The sequence below is a fragment of the Neolamprologus brichardi genome, chromosome 3, assembly GCF_056152115.1.
Source record: "Neolamprologus brichardi isolate AB-2024 chromosome 3, ASM5615211v1, whole genome shotgun sequence".
Lineage (NCBI taxonomy): Eukaryota > Metazoa > Chordata > Actinopteri > Cichliformes > Cichlidae > Neolamprologus > Neolamprologus brichardi.
This window is the reverse complement of record NC_142106.1, coordinates 20039102-20055716: the sequence shown is the minus strand read 5'-3', so window position 1 is coordinate 20055716 and position 16615 is coordinate 20039102. Positions and strand designations below refer to the sequence as shown.

The 16615-nt window shown below is 40.4% G+C and overlaps 2 protein-coding genes and 1 non-coding gene across 4 annotated transcripts in view; 1 reads left to right on the top strand and 2 right to left on the bottom strand.

Moving 5' to 3' along the window:
- Window positions 1–10461, bottom strand: part of LOC102781423 (F-box/WD repeat-containing protein 7-like) — a 50758-nt gene extending 40297 nt beyond the window's left edge. Inside the window, exons 1-2 of the mRNA XM_087833575.1 lie at window positions 10223–10461; window positions 3370–3960 (exon numbers count right to left, since the gene is read on the bottom strand). Coding sequence (XP_087689701.1) covers window positions 3370–3912 — 543 coding nt within the window. The 5' untranslated portion in view covers window positions 3913–3960; window positions 10223–10461. The remainder of the gene's footprint in view (window positions 1–3369; window positions 3961–10222) is intronic.
- Window positions 5919–16615, bottom strand: LOC148103802 (tripartite motif-containing protein 16-like). Of its 2 annotated transcripts, XM_087833788.1 has the most exons (2): window positions 16582–16615; window positions 5919–7558 (listed from the first exon to the last, which is right to left on the bottom strand). In XM_087833788.1, the coding sequence occupies exons 1-2, from the start codon at window positions 16613–16615 to the stop codon at window positions 5919–5921; spliced, it is 1674 nt and encodes a 557-aa protein (XP_087689914.1). The 2 variants fall into 2 exon arrangements, with proteins under 2 accessions (XP_087689914.1, XP_087689916.1); XM_087833790.1 differs by lacking the exon at window positions 16582–16615 and having other exon boundaries at window positions 5919–7502.
- On the top strand, window positions 11670–11741 carry trnap-ugg (transfer RNA proline (anticodon UGG)). The gene has a single exon. It is a non-coding gene; the product is annotated as a tRNA-Pro (tRNA).

The window sequence follows — 16615 nt, the reverse complement described above, 5'->3', positions numbered from 1 at the left end:
AGGGGTCGCCAAAGCAACCCACCTCACCCTATCCCAGCATCCTCCTCTGTCACACTAACCCTCTGCGTGTCATAATTCCCTGCATGCATCCATCTTCTCTAAGGTCTTACACTTGGAAGTTCCATTGCCTTTTTGTTGTGCCACCGTATCCAAATCATAGACCATAGCTAGTCTCGCTACCATCGTGTAAGCCTTCCCTTTCGCTCTCACTGCGATCTTTCTCTCACAAATCACCCTGAAACCTGCCTCCACCATGCCTGCACTCTCCTCTTCACCTCTCTTTTGCACCAAATGCTACTGGATAGTTGACATCAGCCATTTCCCTGTTGTTCCCACATGTATTCTGTCTTTCTTCTACTCACTCTCCTTACCCTTCGATCCAGAGTTTACCTCGACCTCTAGGCTCACTTCGAAATGTCATCTGCCAACATCATAGTCCACAAAGACTCCTGTCTGATCTCATCTGTCACACCTCACCCCAGCCCCTGGCACCACACTTTCTCTTCCTGTTCTTCATGCAGCACCACAGTTCATCTGCTCTCTCTGACTCCACAAAGACACAGAAACTCCTTCTGACATTCTCATATATCAGCATGATGCCATAATGCTGCTCACAGATTATTATGGCATCATGCTGAGATTTGATTTAGTATGTACTTAATCTAGTATGTGCAAACAATCCCCGTAAATCGAAAGCTCCACCTTCACACCGCTCTGAAAAGTTTCAGAAACTGTTTTTCTACTTCTCATTTACATAGTGTAAATAAAATGTGTATATGTGTAAATTTATACACAAAGGGTATTTCAAACTCTTTGTGTATACACACACACACACCTCTGCATCGGTGTTTCACTCACTACACATCTCTGTCAGGTGTATTTCATTCACACTGAGGAGATAAAGTGTGCACTGGCGCCACCTGCTGGATAATTGCAGAAGAAGCAGGAACTCATAAGTAGGGATGGGTATCGTTTAGGTTTTATCCGATACCGGTGCCAAACCGGTACTTTTGAAACGGTGCCGGTGCTTAAACGGTGCTCAAACCGGTGCTTAAAGAATGGAGAACACAAAATTGGTCCAAAAACCTCTCATGTTTAGCTGTTTTCCACTTTTTCTTTGGTCATTTTAGCCTTTTTGGCCAGGGTGAAGGGAGTATCTGCCATCAAACAAGAAGACAGCCTCATGTAACTACGACAGTGTTTGCTAGTTCACCTTACATGCATTAATGTAATAACGTGGTTAGCCTACTCAACGTAAACATTAAGCTACTCACGCAGAGAAGAACGGCTGCTGCTGCCGTCATCATCATTTCTGCTACACTGGCAGGGCTAGGGGCCAGGACTCTCCTCTTCAGGTTTTTGGGGGATGTTGCTAACTCCGGGTCCGATAACAGGCACCACACCCGCAGTAGATGCGCTCGGTGTGAGGTCTCGCAGCAAGCTATCAAATACGGAGCATTTTTCGGCTTTTAAAAAAAACGCTATGCGTCGCCAGGTGTTTCATCAGATTTGAGGTGTTACCTCCTTTGACAGTATCACAGTATCAGCTTAAAGCACTTGTTGCAGGCTGCTGAGTTTGCATATTTTGCTATGAAGAACAGCCAGACTTTGACCGCTTCGTCTTGGGCATTTTAATCTGTAGCTCTGCTCTAAAAGAACTACGTACCTGGACCCGCCTACTATCCTCGGAAACGTAAAATGATTGGCTAGAATCTAAAGTGTATCACATCTCAGGAAAAAAAAGCACCGAAATGTGCGCTGCTTTTCGGTCTGGTTACTACCGTTTATGTCAGAACCGGTGCCATCATGGCACCGGATACCGGTACCCATCCCTACTCATAAGTATAAAAATATATTGGCAGCAGTAGAAGAAACACTTTTATAGTTTAAAAGTATAAATATACTAATCAGTAAATGGACTTCAAGAGAAAATAAAGATCCTACTGATTTATTCTGTTTGAATGAGACTATCCTCCACTGCTGTGGACCTACTGTGAACACAGTGTAATTACACATGATGTAACAGAACAGACAGAGCTCATTAAAGCACCTCTCACATTTTAGGATATTTCACCATATTGGATTTTACAAAAGCTGCAAGGTACAAATCGTAAGCAAATTGGGATGTTTATCCATATATGCAAACTTTATGAACACTGACCATTAGCCAATTACAGCAGCAGAATATGATGGGGCATCAAAGCATCTTCAAAAACACTTTAAATATCTGAATGAGATTTTATACTGGACGACTGTTAAAATATCTGTGTGTCGTTCTTTATCCCAACGTGTTCATGAATAATCCTTAAAGTCCAAATCTGCTGTCTCTTTTTACACGTGTCAGGCTTTTCAATTATTTGTCAGAGTTTCTAAATTCTCCAGCTCTTTGTTTCCCCGAAGATCTAAAACTGAGGTGGTGAGTATTAGACTGACCCACAGAGGAGCCACTTTATGGGCAAACCTCCAGTCTCAAATAATGAGAATGATCCTTTAATCCAAATACTGAAAATATACATGATTAAGTTCTTCTTTGTATTCCCTTACCCCTGACTCCTAACTATTCACTGCCTCTCCCTGATCCTGGTTCTGTTGGAGGTTTCTTCCTGTTAAAAGTCAGTTCTTCCTTTCCACTCTCACCACGTGCTTCTCATTGGGCCAAACATACTAAGAGCACCACTGGAAAATCACTCAGCGGTCCACTTGGTGGTTAGCACTGTTGCCGCACAGCAAGAAGGTCCTGAGTTCAATTCCACCATCAGCCCCTTTTCTGTGTGGAGTTGGTGTGGGTTCTCCCTGGATTCGCCGGCTTCCTCCCACAGTCCAAACACATGCAGTTAGTGGGGATAGTTAATTGATTAATCTAAATTGCCCATAGGTGTGAATGGGGGAGTGAATGTAAGTGCGAATGGTTGCCCTGCGACAGACTAGCAGCCTGTCCAGGGCGTACCTCGCCTCTCGCCCTATGACAGCTGGGATGGGCTCCAGCGTCCCCCGCGAAGGAGAAGCAGAAGCTGATCGATGGATGGATGGCTAATTATATTTATGGTGGCGAGCAATACACAATACATTTTGAATTAGGAACGACAGGTCATATAAAATCTGACCTAGGGTGATGATTGGCCACCCAGCTGGACTTTGGACAAGCCTGTCAAAGGGGGAATCTGAGTTTTTGGGTCATCTTGCTAATAGTAGGGCAGGTGTGTCAAAATAAATCCCGCACATCACCTTTCTACCGCACATGACACACAAGTGCTTAATCAAACAGAAGCCTGAAAATGATCAAGTTTACTGAGATAAAAAAAAAAAAAGGTGGAGACAAAGGTTCTTAGTGAGAGTACTCAGTACTCGATTTCTCACTGTGGGTCCTACCTTGAGTTGCAGATGAGCCTCAGGTGACGCCAGCTCCCCTTCCTCCTCTCTCTCCTCAGCATTTGCCGCCTCCTCCACCTCCTCATTTTCTTCTTCTGCCGCCTCCTCCTCTCCTTCCATCTCTCCATCCTCCTTCCCCTCCCCTCCACTCTCTGCCTGTCCATTATCATCCTTGGTTGGTTCAAATTGGGTGGTGCCAAAGGGCTCTGAAGGACAGGACTCATCCTCAACAGTTAGGATGGCGACTCTGACCTCCTCTTCATCCTCGCCCTCCCTTCCTTGATGAGGGGAGGAGATGAAGGGAAAAGAGGTGAGAGAGGAAGAGGCAGAGATTGGGGTGTGTCCATTAATCAGCTGACTTCGAGCTTCGTCTCTGGGAGAAGCCTTCATCAATTCTGTTTCCTTCCCCTCATCTTCCTCCTCCATCTTTGTCCCCGATTTAAGTTTAAGAGAGACATCCCTCTGTTCCCCTCTTTCTCTCTCCTGCTCATGTATCGTCTCCTCCTCTCCCTCCTCTCTCCTTTCTCGATGTCGTCCCTCCATCGATCGTCTACTCTTTCTTCTTAACCAGCACAGGAATGTAGAAGCATCCTGAAAAGATAACAGGGATCAAAACATCAACATCATCATCAACAAAAACAGCAGCACAAACCTCCACTGAGGCAGCTCATTGTCTGGGCAGGATTTACTCTGAAGGGAATATTTTCATTATCTATTTATTCATTTAAGTTTTTTTTCCTTTTTAAATATTTTATAAGACGTTTGCACTTGTTCTTACTGCCCCACAAAGTGCAGGCTTTTAAAATTTAGCCTGTTTAAACCCATTTTAATAGACTTTTAAATAGCTGTTTATGGCATTCTTATCGCATTGACTTTCAATCTGTTGACCTTAAAGGAAAGATCAGAGGTCAAATGTAAAAATATTTTATGTCTTAATACTGCACTTGCTATACATTGACCATACATACCAGACTACATAAGAATATTAGTTTAAGTTATAAGGCTTATTCTGTCCATTTTTCCATCAATAAAACATTCATGTAAGGTCACACACAGACAGAGTGGGAAAGTATTTGGTTCTTTTAAATATCTTCTTAGAGCATAAAAAACTGGAATGTGTGTAAAAATTGGGTTATAGTTCTGCTTTTGCAGTATTTTTATGCTGCCAAAGTATAAATATCTGAGAACAAATGGGATTCAGTGTGTGCCCAATGAGAAAAAATAAAGCATTGTTCAGGTTTTTATTTCATCAACCTATGCCAATTATTGTGTCTCGTAAGCTAAAGACAGAAAGCATTTTAATGAATTACAAACAGCAGGTTTATTTATCTTCAAAACACAAAAGCATAAAAAACAATATTTTTTCAGTGGTTTCATATTGAAATTAACTCATGGTCACAGATTTAAACAACACTTCAGTTTTGGTTTCCTTTCCTTCAGAATTCAGAACATCTGTCCACGCCTTATGTATTGATCACTTTAATAATAGTAATATCACTTTGTAACTTAGTTATATGAATGTAGAATAGCATCACAAATGGGTCTTATGCTCTATCACACATACACTTTCCCAAAGGGACCATTGTATGGAGGTCAGAGACATCCAAGAGCTGCATGTCAGTGGGTCGTAATTATTATTATTATCACCATCATCATCATCATCATCTCGGAAAGAAAGGAGGCAACGGCTAAGTGAAAAACATAGTTGTAATTCTCTCTCTCGGAAGGGAAGGTTTTAAGGATGAGCTGAACTGAAGGTATAGGCTCACATGATGTGTTGTGTTTTTGTCTGTGTATGTGGATAAAAGAGGTCAGAGCGGCGGCCCATCTTTAGAGACCACTTTGGCGTTTGACTAGAGATTTCACCATATTGCAATATGTAATTGAACCCACGTCAAAAAGTTGCTAACCAGGTGTTTGCAGTTTATTTTAAAACTCTCATGACAGATGTTTTTGTGATTGAGCCACACCCCAGTGACCCAATCCTCTTACGTACATCCAATACACGAGTAATCAATCATTAAAAACGTATGAACATCCATTCCTAAATACAGAAAAGTACACGGAAGCACCAAAGTTCATCTCTTTAGATCCTCAAAGAAAGAGAAATTCCTTCAGACCTTCTCTTTGCTTCATGAACACTGGAAGCAAACACTCATTTAATTGTTCCACCAAACAAACTTACATCATGCCCCTTATATAACATTTGGTTTTAAAAATTTTTTTCTTCAAACGGAACAAAAAACAAACAAACACTTTTTTGACAAATTAAAAGCTCACTATAAGAATCTTTCTATTAAACACAGTGAAAGAGTTTTCCTCTGCCATCCTCACCTCTAAATGTCTCAATTTGGAAAGTTATAAACCGTTCTTTGTTGAAAGTCCGCCACTAACATGAGATCTTGTTTTTCTCTAATCGGTGCCTCTAAAGTATGACGGGTGATCTATGCAGAGAAGAAACACCACAAAAGTGAGCTCTCAGCAGAAATAGAGACCAAAGAAACTAAAAACTAAAATTAACACTTTAACCAGTTGCCAACTTGATGACTTTATTTCAATTTGACAAATTCTGCAGTGGATCCATCAGCTAAAAGCCAAAGTCCAGCATAGAGCGGCTGAGTGAATGTGGTCTGGACTCTGTGGAGGAGAGTCATGGTTTCAGAGACGCTGTAGAAAGACAGAATACCTGCTCTGTGATCCAGGTACACTCCTACTCTGGAGGACCGAGGACCTGAGAGGTCAGTTTGGACTTTGTTGTGTCGAAATTGAAAACTGTTTGTGTCAAAACGTAATGCCCAAGATTTGTCACTGTATCCAAAAACACATTCATCGCCCCTCCCTGCTCCACTGATATTCTTGTATGCGACTGCTACACAAACTGCTCCCCCTCTCCACTCCACCTCCCAGTAACAACGTCCAGTCAGACTCTCTCTACTCAGAACCTGAAAACATCCAGTGAATCTGTCTGGATGATCAGAATAAGACTGTTGTTCTTTCATAAATGTTGCTTTTCTGTTCCCCTCAGATAATAACAGACGTCTGTGTGCTGTGTTTGGATCCAGTGTGATTTCATGTGAATATTTTAAGAATCCAGCTCTGGTCTTTGGCTCTGGTGGTGACAGTAAAACATCCACTTCAGTGACTGTCAGTGAGATGTTTGTCCATTCCTCTCTCAGAATGTCCTGTAGTTTATCTCTGGTCTCTGACACAGCTGCTGTCACATCCTCAAAGTAGCTCAGAGGACGAATATTGATGCTGGATGAGTGTGTAGACTCACTGAGTGCTGACAGTGAGGGGTAGTTGTGTAGAAACTGGTTGTGATCCTCTGTGTGTGAGAGCTGCTCCAGCTCGCCGTCTTTCCTCTTCAGCTCAGCGATCTCCTGCTCCAGCTTCTCCTGAAGCTCTTTGACTCGACTCACTTCAGTTTCCTGCTGGGATCTGACCTGCTGCTTCACATCAGAGCTTCTTTTCTGGAGGAGACGGATCAGCTCAGTGAACATCTTCTCACTGTCCTCCACTGCTTTATCAGCAGAGCCATTGATGGCCTCCACCTCCTGTTGAAGCAGCTTCACATCTTTCTCTCGCTCCTGGATTCTCTGCTGGATGTTTAGTCGTCTCACCTCGAGCTCCTTCTGCTTCTCAGTCCTTTCTGCTGCAGCTGGGACTGTTTCATGGCCTTTATGTTCATCCATTGTGCAGAGATAACAGATACTCTGCTGATCAGTACGACAGAAAATCTTCATCACATCATCATGACGAGAGCAGATGTTCTCCTGGAGCTTCTTGGAGGGGGCCACCAGCTTGTGTTTCTTTAATGGAGCTGCATCATAGTGAGGTTTGAGGTGTTTCTCACAGTAAGAGGCTGGACAAGATAAACAGGACTTGATGGCTTTCAGCTTCCTCCCAGTGCAGACATCACAGGCCACATCTTCAGGTCCAGCATAGCAGTGATCAGCTGGAGCAGCTTGGAGTCCAGTCTTCTTCAGCTGCTCCACTAAAGCTGCTAACATGACGTTTTTCTCCAGGACAGGCCTCGGTGTGAAAGTCTTCCTGCACTGAGGGCAGCTGTGGATTCCCTTCCTGTCCTCTTCATCAAAGTGAGATTTAATACAGTTCATGCAGTAGCTGTGTCCACAGGTAATAGTCACCGGATCCTTCAGTAGATCCAAACAGATCGAACAGTTTAATTCTTTTCTATACAATCAGAGCAGATTTATAAATGTTGATCAATTCAGTTTTTGTGTGATAAATTTTCAGTTACCAGTGTTTCACTTTAGTAAAATTACCATGAAATTGCTTTCTACTTGTTAGAGATGCTGTTTTCTGCACTTTTTCCTTTTTAAGGCATAAACATTTTATCCCTTGTGCTAGAGTTCCATCTTGTGGCCCATTTGCGTAGTGCTTTACTAAATGTGAACGCTCTTAAGGAGTGGTATTAGATTGATACACCTCCTTAGATTTATTTTAGAGGAATTTGCAGCCAGCTATTTTACCCTTTAATCTTTATTTATCTTCTAATATATCTCCTGTTCTTGATTGCATAACCCACACCAAATCACCGTACCACATTCTCCTACACTATGCCATAACTCTATGTACCAACACCCAAAGCCAAAATACACTGATTACTCTAGCTAAAGAAGATATTTAAAACTTTTAAACAACTTCTGCAACAAATCCAACCACTAAAACTACACCAACACTTGTGACAAAAGAATGGCAGCCACTTACATGAAGCACCTGCTACAAACAACAGCAGCTCCAGCGATCAGACAAACCAACATCAAACATCAAGTCAATCTGGCTTCTGCAACTAAAATGACCACTACAACTTACAACAGCATCCAAAACATGGCAACCATCTGCAACTAAGAAGAACATCAAAACAATTAAGCAAAGCAAATCTTTTCCCTCACAACTTCTGAGCCAATTAGTGAACCTACAGCACCAATTACAAAGCACATGGCACTCTGCAATCTGTCTGTGTAATTTCACTAACACATGCAATCAAATTCAGATCCTACAACAAAATCCCAGAATTATTCAAGACCCTTTCTGCTAAACACCAGAAACAAATTTATTTCCATGTTGCACAAACACTTATTCGAACATCTATAAGAAAATATAATTTAAGATTTAAAGCATTTAATCCCAAATAAAGTCAAAAACAGAGTGTCGTGATGCACGCTCAATCATCCAGCTGTTCATCTGGACGTAGCATTTCATCACTCATCCAAGTGACTTCTTCAGTCTCCGCTGACTCCGGGTTTCCCCTGGAAACATAAACAGTACATCTGCACAATAACTGAAGCTAGCACCACTGAACAAACAATGTGCTGCAAGGTCATTAATATGCAAACTGTCATCACCTTTGATCCTGATGAAACAGAGCAGTTCTCAGATTCCTTCTACACATATTCTCACTACTGGCATACAATGATAATAGCAGACTGTCCTCCAGAGTTCATAAGCTGCCACATTCCAGGCAAATTAAAAAAAACAAAACAAAGTTGATGCTGGTCTGAATTTGATCATGAGAGTTTTGACTAACTGCAGTGTACAGTTCATTACTGTAGCACAATGTAAATCTATCAAGGAACTATGATTTTCTCAAGATCTGCTGGATTAGTCTGGAGATTGTTTTGTCAAGGACTATCGAAACACAGGACTCCAAACAGCTCAGTACATCACCATCAAGTGTCAAATGTTGCACTGAATCCCACAAAAACTAACAACAATCACCAAAAACAGCTTTCATTTTATTTTTTTAAAGCGCGTACTCAGTACTGTGAAATGGTCTGAAGGCTGACTGAGAGGTTGTTCTCTTTTCATAGAACTTCATCCTGATATAAGCCAGTGGTTACCAACAACGGTTCATTCTTGCTCTAAGCCAAGAGTTCAACGTCTCAACAGTTCGAGGTCTTCTTTATTGTAGTTTTATTTTTGTTTTAAAATGCACCAAATGTTTTCAGTGGACAACAGATGTGGACTACGGGGTGCCAGTTTTCACACCAGCAGTCTTTTGCTATGACAAATTGCATTTTCATAGTGAAAAAAGCAAGACCTTCCCCGAAAACATGTCAGATGTGTCTGTGTACACCAAGTCCCATTTTAACTGATTCAACATAAATACAGGCTTTTCTCTTTTCTCTGTTATTGCTGAGAATTTGACTGGCGTTTGAGTAAATAAAACCTCCAATTTATTTCAGGATAATTTCCCTTCATGCAATTACTAATTGACCTGTAATCTGTCAAACATCAGTCATTTAGAGGAGGACAGAACACTTCAATCAGTTTTTGGCAAACTGACTTTTATACATCCTTCATTTATCCAGGTAAAAAGGTAAAAGTAAAACGTTTTATTCAATTTTTTTTTTTTAAATCTATTTTTCAAGTAAGTAAGATCTGGCCAAGAGTGCAGCAGAAATCGCAACAAATATAACACAACAGTTCTCTGTTGTTAAAACAACAACAACAACAACAACAACAACACACACACACACACACACACACACACACACACACACGTAATCACCTTTCCTGGCCACGTATTTGACACAAGCCGTCCACACAGACAGATGTAATCACCTAGTCTAACAAACCTAACCAATCCCAGAGCCTACAAGAAAACCCGAACATTACCGTTCATACTTGTATGAGACTAAAATCCTGCCTGCAACAAGTGTGTGTTTTGATAACTACCCATTCGTACTTCAAACTGCCTGCAGCTAAAAAATATCGGGTATCTCTATAGTTAATATCGATATCTCCGTCATTTTTACAACCACCCTGTTTAGCCACTAAAAAAAATCAATACGACTATGTTAAAAGCTTTAAACCGGGACGTACTTACGTTTTGAGCTTTCCTCTCGCTCTTCGGACTTTAAATTTTAAAAACCGGCATTTTCTTCTTTGTTTATTCTTCACAGCAGCTTCAGCGTTTTCGCTCCAAACAAACACCTCGGGTCTGAAGATGTCTCCAGAGCGTTGAAATTACACACTTTCTGCTTCTAAAAACCTCAAACCTCAGAGAAACTAAACTTTATCCCGTTCTCTTCTCTCTTGTCTCTCTTTTACACATGGAGCTTTGTTTGGCGCGGTTTAATGACGTCAGGCGCCTGAATTACATAACGCTCCGCCATTGTCCAATCAAACGCCTCACAGCTTCCTCTTTGTGTGCTGACGTCTCGTTGTGAAAATCTGTTGTTTAGTTTACTGTGGAAAAACTAAATATCTGCAAACCTGCAGCTCTCAACCATTATAATAATGGTGGCATAACCTTTTTAAAATTACATTTAGTTATCTAATAATACACTAATACTAAATACTCTTACACCAAAGCCTGTTTATTTAAACTCACAAATGCATTTTCCTCACAGATGTGGCTCCATTTAAGGTTTCACAGAGGTGTACACAATGGTGTGAGGTTCATTGCCAAGACGCACTGTTGCAAAAAATAAATGACCAAACACAAATGTCCTTGCTTTTTGTGCTAAAATCCTGATTTTATAATATATATGAGACTGATATCAGTACCAGAGCAGATAGACTAGACGCCAAGCAAAATTGATGGCGTGGAATTAGACTGAGCTCACTTTATTTCATTACAAAAAAAATGAAGAAAAACAGAGAGGAAGATGAATGCTTCCACCTTTACAGCCTGCACAACAAATTCAAGCATAAAGAACCTGTCTGAAACCACAACATGAACCTGTAATAACCATACATGCAAAGTACACTCACTGCAAATTTGTTTTGCATGTCTCAAGTGAGAATTGGGATAACACATTCTTTTGTTTAGTTTTTTAACATACAGATTTGAATATTTCCTCCAACGTCTGTCAATGTTCATGTAAAGTTTCCTTCAGACTGGCCCACCATAATTGGTTGATTTGAGATTTACCTATTATATACATATATACAAAGATGAAGGGTAAGGACCTGGTGTAATACAGCTAGCACCCCCATAGCAAATTGTAACATGTATATGGTAGGAAGCGAAGGCTGGCAGACTCTGTGATACAACCTGTACCACTAATCTTAACCTGATTTACAAAGAGGACCTTTCAAGTTAGAATATTTAAGAATATTCTATATTACAGCCTGCAAATCTAAATCTACACTGATGTTCTTCATGCTTGTATGTGACTGCATCTCCAACCCCTCTCTCTCCACTCCACCTCCCAGTAACAACATCCAGTCAAAATCTCTCCACACAGAACCTGCCGACATAAAGCAGCGGAGGACGGTGATTTCATTATTACTGTGTATGTGAAAGATTCGGTGCCAAACAGCTCGTTGGCTCGTTGGTCTAGGGGTATGATTCTCGCTTTGGGTGCGAGAGGTCCCGGGTTCAAATCCCGGACGAGCCCGAATGGTTTTCGGATGCTTTAGTTGCACCAAATGTCATCGTTATGGATGAAAATGTCTAATTTCAACTCAGGAATCCTTTAACATTTATATCATATTTAAGTTAAGATTTTGCAAAGTTAACTTGTATAACTCAAACATTAATTAACATAAATGATGTACTCAAACAAACATTAATTGACTAATAAGACATTCATTCGTGTGTCAGAAAGAAGATAAAGAGGTCATGATACAAATAAGTGATGCCATTTTAAAACACACTTTAACTATACAACAAAAGTTCAAACTGTTCTGATAATGCGAGGACGTTGCTGTGAATTATAAAGTGTCTTCTTATTTTTATCTTTTCTCTAAAAGCATCAATAATATTAGCTAAAACCCCTTGAAATTATTAGCTAACTTTAACCTTCTGATCCACTAGTCTGCTGGTATATCGCGAGTCGCCAGCTGAGAAGCTGATGAACTTTATTATTTTGTTTATTTTTTAAAAAAGATTTTTGTTCCTATTCTGATCTAATTGGGCTTCAGTGTTTTGGTACAGCTGCAGATCCAGGTGACAGCAAATCAAAATGATGTTACCTGTGAGTGTCCAGCTGCAGCCCGTGTTCAGTTTAAATACTGTTATACACCGATATGGATCAGTTCATGTAAGAGTGGACATGTGGTCAAATTCACCACAAATGATAAAGATGTAGATTCTATTAACCCATATTCAGTGATGATGATTTGACATAACTAAGCCGTGTGTTGTCCTGTTATCAATCACGAATCCCAAACTGCTCTTGTAATAATTATTATGAGATTATATTTTTGTCATTTACCACCAAATACAATTCTAGCTTAGTGAGGAGGATGAAGAGAGAGAGGTTGTACAAGAACAGGAAGAATGAGGTGAAGATAGTGAAGTTAGCTGGAAAAACTACAATTATTATTCACAAAGTAATTTTTCATGTTGGCATCTTGTACAGGTTGGTGGAGTGGCAGGGTGATGCTACTTTAAGTGCTTGACGATTTGATGGACCGCCTGTCATGATTAGGCTGTGTGGCAGGCAGGAATTGGACCCAAACGCAAACTCACGGGGACAGAACTTGAACTCAAAAGCACAGCTTTATTGCTGGAAAACAGATTACAAACAATACAAAACTAAACTGGGAAAAGCTAAATATAATGTACACCAGGAGACACAGGGAGAATCACACACAGCATGAGGGAGATCGTGACACTGACACAGAGAAACACAGTGCTTAAATACACTGGGAAACAACGAGGGGAATGAGACACAGAAGGGGAGCACAGCTGGGAGAAAGTGGACATAACGGTCGTGTCCAAATTCATGGGCTGTATCCTTCTGAGGCCGCATTTGTACAGCGATTACGTCACAGCGACGCGCTGAAGGCTGTCCAAATTCATAGTCTCCTCCGAATGCAGCCGACAAATGCGTCCTCCTTTTCCCCGAATTTGAAGGATGGGTGGGGTGTGTCCTTCGTGGCCCACCATATCCCAGAATTCATAGTGCGGCCCAGCCAAACTCCAGTTTCCAATAATGGCGGCCGCTACTAAGTTTTAAAATTACTCTTACTAATCTTTCTGGGTCACAAAATAAACTTTTAACATATTTTCAGGCGAGACGTCTGCTACCCACCAGCTCGATAGCAAGCCGGAAGCTCGAGGGTCACTGAAGCCGCCGAGAACGGCACAACTCCCGGCACATCATTTTCAGATCACCGCGGAGTTTCGCTACTCAGGTTAAACATAATATATAAGTCACTTAGACAACCTAAAAATGTGATTGTTGGGCTTTTTTCAGTGTTTTGTTTGTTCGTGAGTAAATCGGTTTGGCTGAGATTAAAGTTATTAGATTAGATAAAATAAAACTTTATTAATCCATTGGGTGGATTCCTCCGGGATTTTCACACAGCTGAATAAACGTCAAACAGAAAACTGATTAAACAGAAGTGTGAGACGGTCGAGAATTTACGCCAGTGTCCTGTTATATTTTAGATAGCAAGGAGCAGACGGCCGAGTTTATTAAACTTCACAGAGACAGCGGTGACACTAATCAGAAGGCTAGACCGTCCAATTTCACAGCCGTTTACTTCTGGCCTACCCGACCTTCTGAGGACCCGGCCCACGTACACCGCGAAGGCCAGGTCCTCAGGAGGATGCAGCCCATGAATTTGGACACGACCAACAAGACCCAAGGGAGGCGAAACTCAATACATTCACGTAGGACACAGACTTTCAAAGTAAAACAGGAAATGTAACATAGACGCAGACTTGACTAGGGGAGACAGGGCAACTAAGAAACACAGAGAACAATAACAAGGAGACACAGAGGGCAGCTACTAAATACTCAGAAAACTAAAGAGAATACAAGAAAGCCGAACTAAGACACTAGACTAAAGAATAAACTGGGGCAACAAAGAGAACTAAGATCATAATACAAAAACTCAGAGACACAAGGAACTCAAAACACTGGGTCACCGACCCAGGACCGTGACACCGCCTCTGTCATCTTATCCTTTTTGACACAAAGAGTTCTTTAACTTCTTGAATTGAGGTTTGCAAATGTGAGAAGGGTTGACTACATTTGCAAACAGTATTGTAAATAACCCTAAATACTTTTATTTAGTTCCTTGCACTTCATTTTGGCACTTATTGCTGTTTTCTATCACCAGCTTCCTGTTTGAGTTTAGAAGCTTTTATTTTGAAGGGACGATTTCCCGTGAAACACTGTCGGCGCACTTTTAGCGTCACTCGCGGGAGTTTGAAGTGTGATGGTGTAACAGAGCCCTTGGAGATTTCTTTTGTCATTAGCAGCCCCCTTGATAGAGGCACAAGGCAGTTTCGTGACGTAGATAAGGACATATTTATATGTTTTGTGTGACAGAGGCTACATTTGTTAAATTTTATGTTGAAGCCTACTTTATGATGTAAGGTTTATGATTGTTAAGAGTGTAGATTTTTAACTTACACGCTGTTTCTGTGTATACATCCCCAGTTCCTATAGTGAGGTTGATGGTTTACTGCCATTAAGCCTTCAAAACTTAATGAGTAAAGTGTCATCCTTCATTCCGTGGTTCGCTACAAGTATATTCCATATTAACTACGCCCCCGCCCCCCGGAAGCTGATCAGCTTCTGTTAGTTTGCTCCGTTTTGAGTAGTGATGGTAAATTTGATTCTTTTTACTGAATCGAGTTTTAATGAGTCACTCACCAAAGTGAATTGGGTTTTTTGAGTCATTTGATTCACTGAGTCAGTTGACCAGAGAGTGCAAAAAATGTAAATTTTCACTCAAACTTAATTTGTTTCTCTTTTCATGTATATCCTACTGCTAAGATGAATGATTAAAAAAACCCAACTATTTTATAGAGCAAAAAAGAGCAAAAACATTTCTAAAATTAAGCAATTTCCTATCAAAACTCCTTAATAAACATTTATTTTGTTTATTTTTATTTTATTAGTATTTTCCTTAAATGTGTTAAATATATATTTTCTCATCTAAATGTCCACTGAGCTGTGAGCCAGGGGGCGGTAATGCGCCTTAACATTGGTTGCCAACCAAGAAGAAGAAGCTGTGAGCCAGGAGGGAGGGGGTGAGCCAGTCCTGAGTGATTCGCTTAGGCTTATGATTCAGCACAGGAAGGGAGGGGGTGAGTAGCTCAAATGTGCTGTTAGCATGTTAGCAGAGCGATGCTACTGTGAACCCAGGAGCTATTTTCTTGATGTGAGCTTCTACTCAGGGTTTTTTCTTCCAGTTCAGAGCAGAAATTTTTATATTAAGATAATGGATGTTGTGATTTTCTCCACAATTTTAATTATAAGCTAGATACATTGCTGCTAACAGCAACAGGGATGAGTCAGTGAGTCATTTGGGTTTGTGAATCATGATTCATGAGTCAGTAAAGTGATTCTCGAGTATTGAACGATTCGTTCATGATTCGCGTATCACTAGTTTCGAGCCTGTTGGTAAGTTGTGGAGGAGAAGTCCTCGCTCTTCTTTTTCTTTTGAACCTATAAAATTCTAAAAGCATTTTTTTAAAATAACTGACCTGTTTGTGATGTGTTCCTTGGCGTGTGCTAAAGACATTGTTGTGCATGTTCACATTGTTTTTTTTTTGTTTGTTTTTTTACTGACGTGTAAGTTTAATCTGTTCAAACAAACCGTTGCGAAAGTAACCAGTGCAGCTCTTCAGAGACTTCAGCACTTCTAGTGTACAGGGGACAACAAGTAAGGACAGACACGGTGACAGTTCATATGTACCTAACATATATGTAAGGTACATATGAACTGTCACCGTTATTAGGAAATCTCCTTGGGAAATCATAACATTTGATCAGAAATAAATAAAGAAGGAAAAAGGTGTTGGGAACGGTTTTTAGGGTGACGTGCATCCCTGTGCTCTCATGCAGTAGTATTATTTTTAAAAGAATAATTTAATGACTGTTTTGTCAAGGTGGTGAAAAAAGTGAGCAAATCCTTAAAAACTGACATTGTCCAAACATTTTAGCACCAAAGTACAAAAATTGAAAGCACTGAAGCAAAATCATACACAACATAGTACTTGTATATTGAATTTTATATCACCCTGATGCTGCATCAGATTTTATTTCCTTAATGCTGAGTGAATTTATAAGAACTGCTGTGATTTTAAAAGTGTGACCTAGAGCCATCTGGTGGACCTCAAATGTACTGCAGATGGGATCTACAAGAAGTCACAAGAGAAATTTAAAAATTCCTTTTAAGCATTAGTTTAGTTTAAATTGACATTAAATATTACTCTACTACTACTATTAATAATGATATAAAATTAACTAGAATAAAATAAATAAGTTCCACGTTTCCAACCAATTTGATTCTTATCTTGATGCAT

What these genes read in the sequence shown, in the direction of transcription:
- LOC148103802 (XM_087833788.1), bottom strand. Translation starts at nt 16,615, where the DNA reads ATGCATCAAGATAAGAATCAAATTGGTTGGAAAC. An exon ending in GAATCAAATTGGTTGGAAAC is followed by an intron (nt 7,559 to 16,581) that starts GTGGAACTTATT and finishes TGTATAGAAAAG; the next exon opens with AATTAAACTGTTCGATCTGT.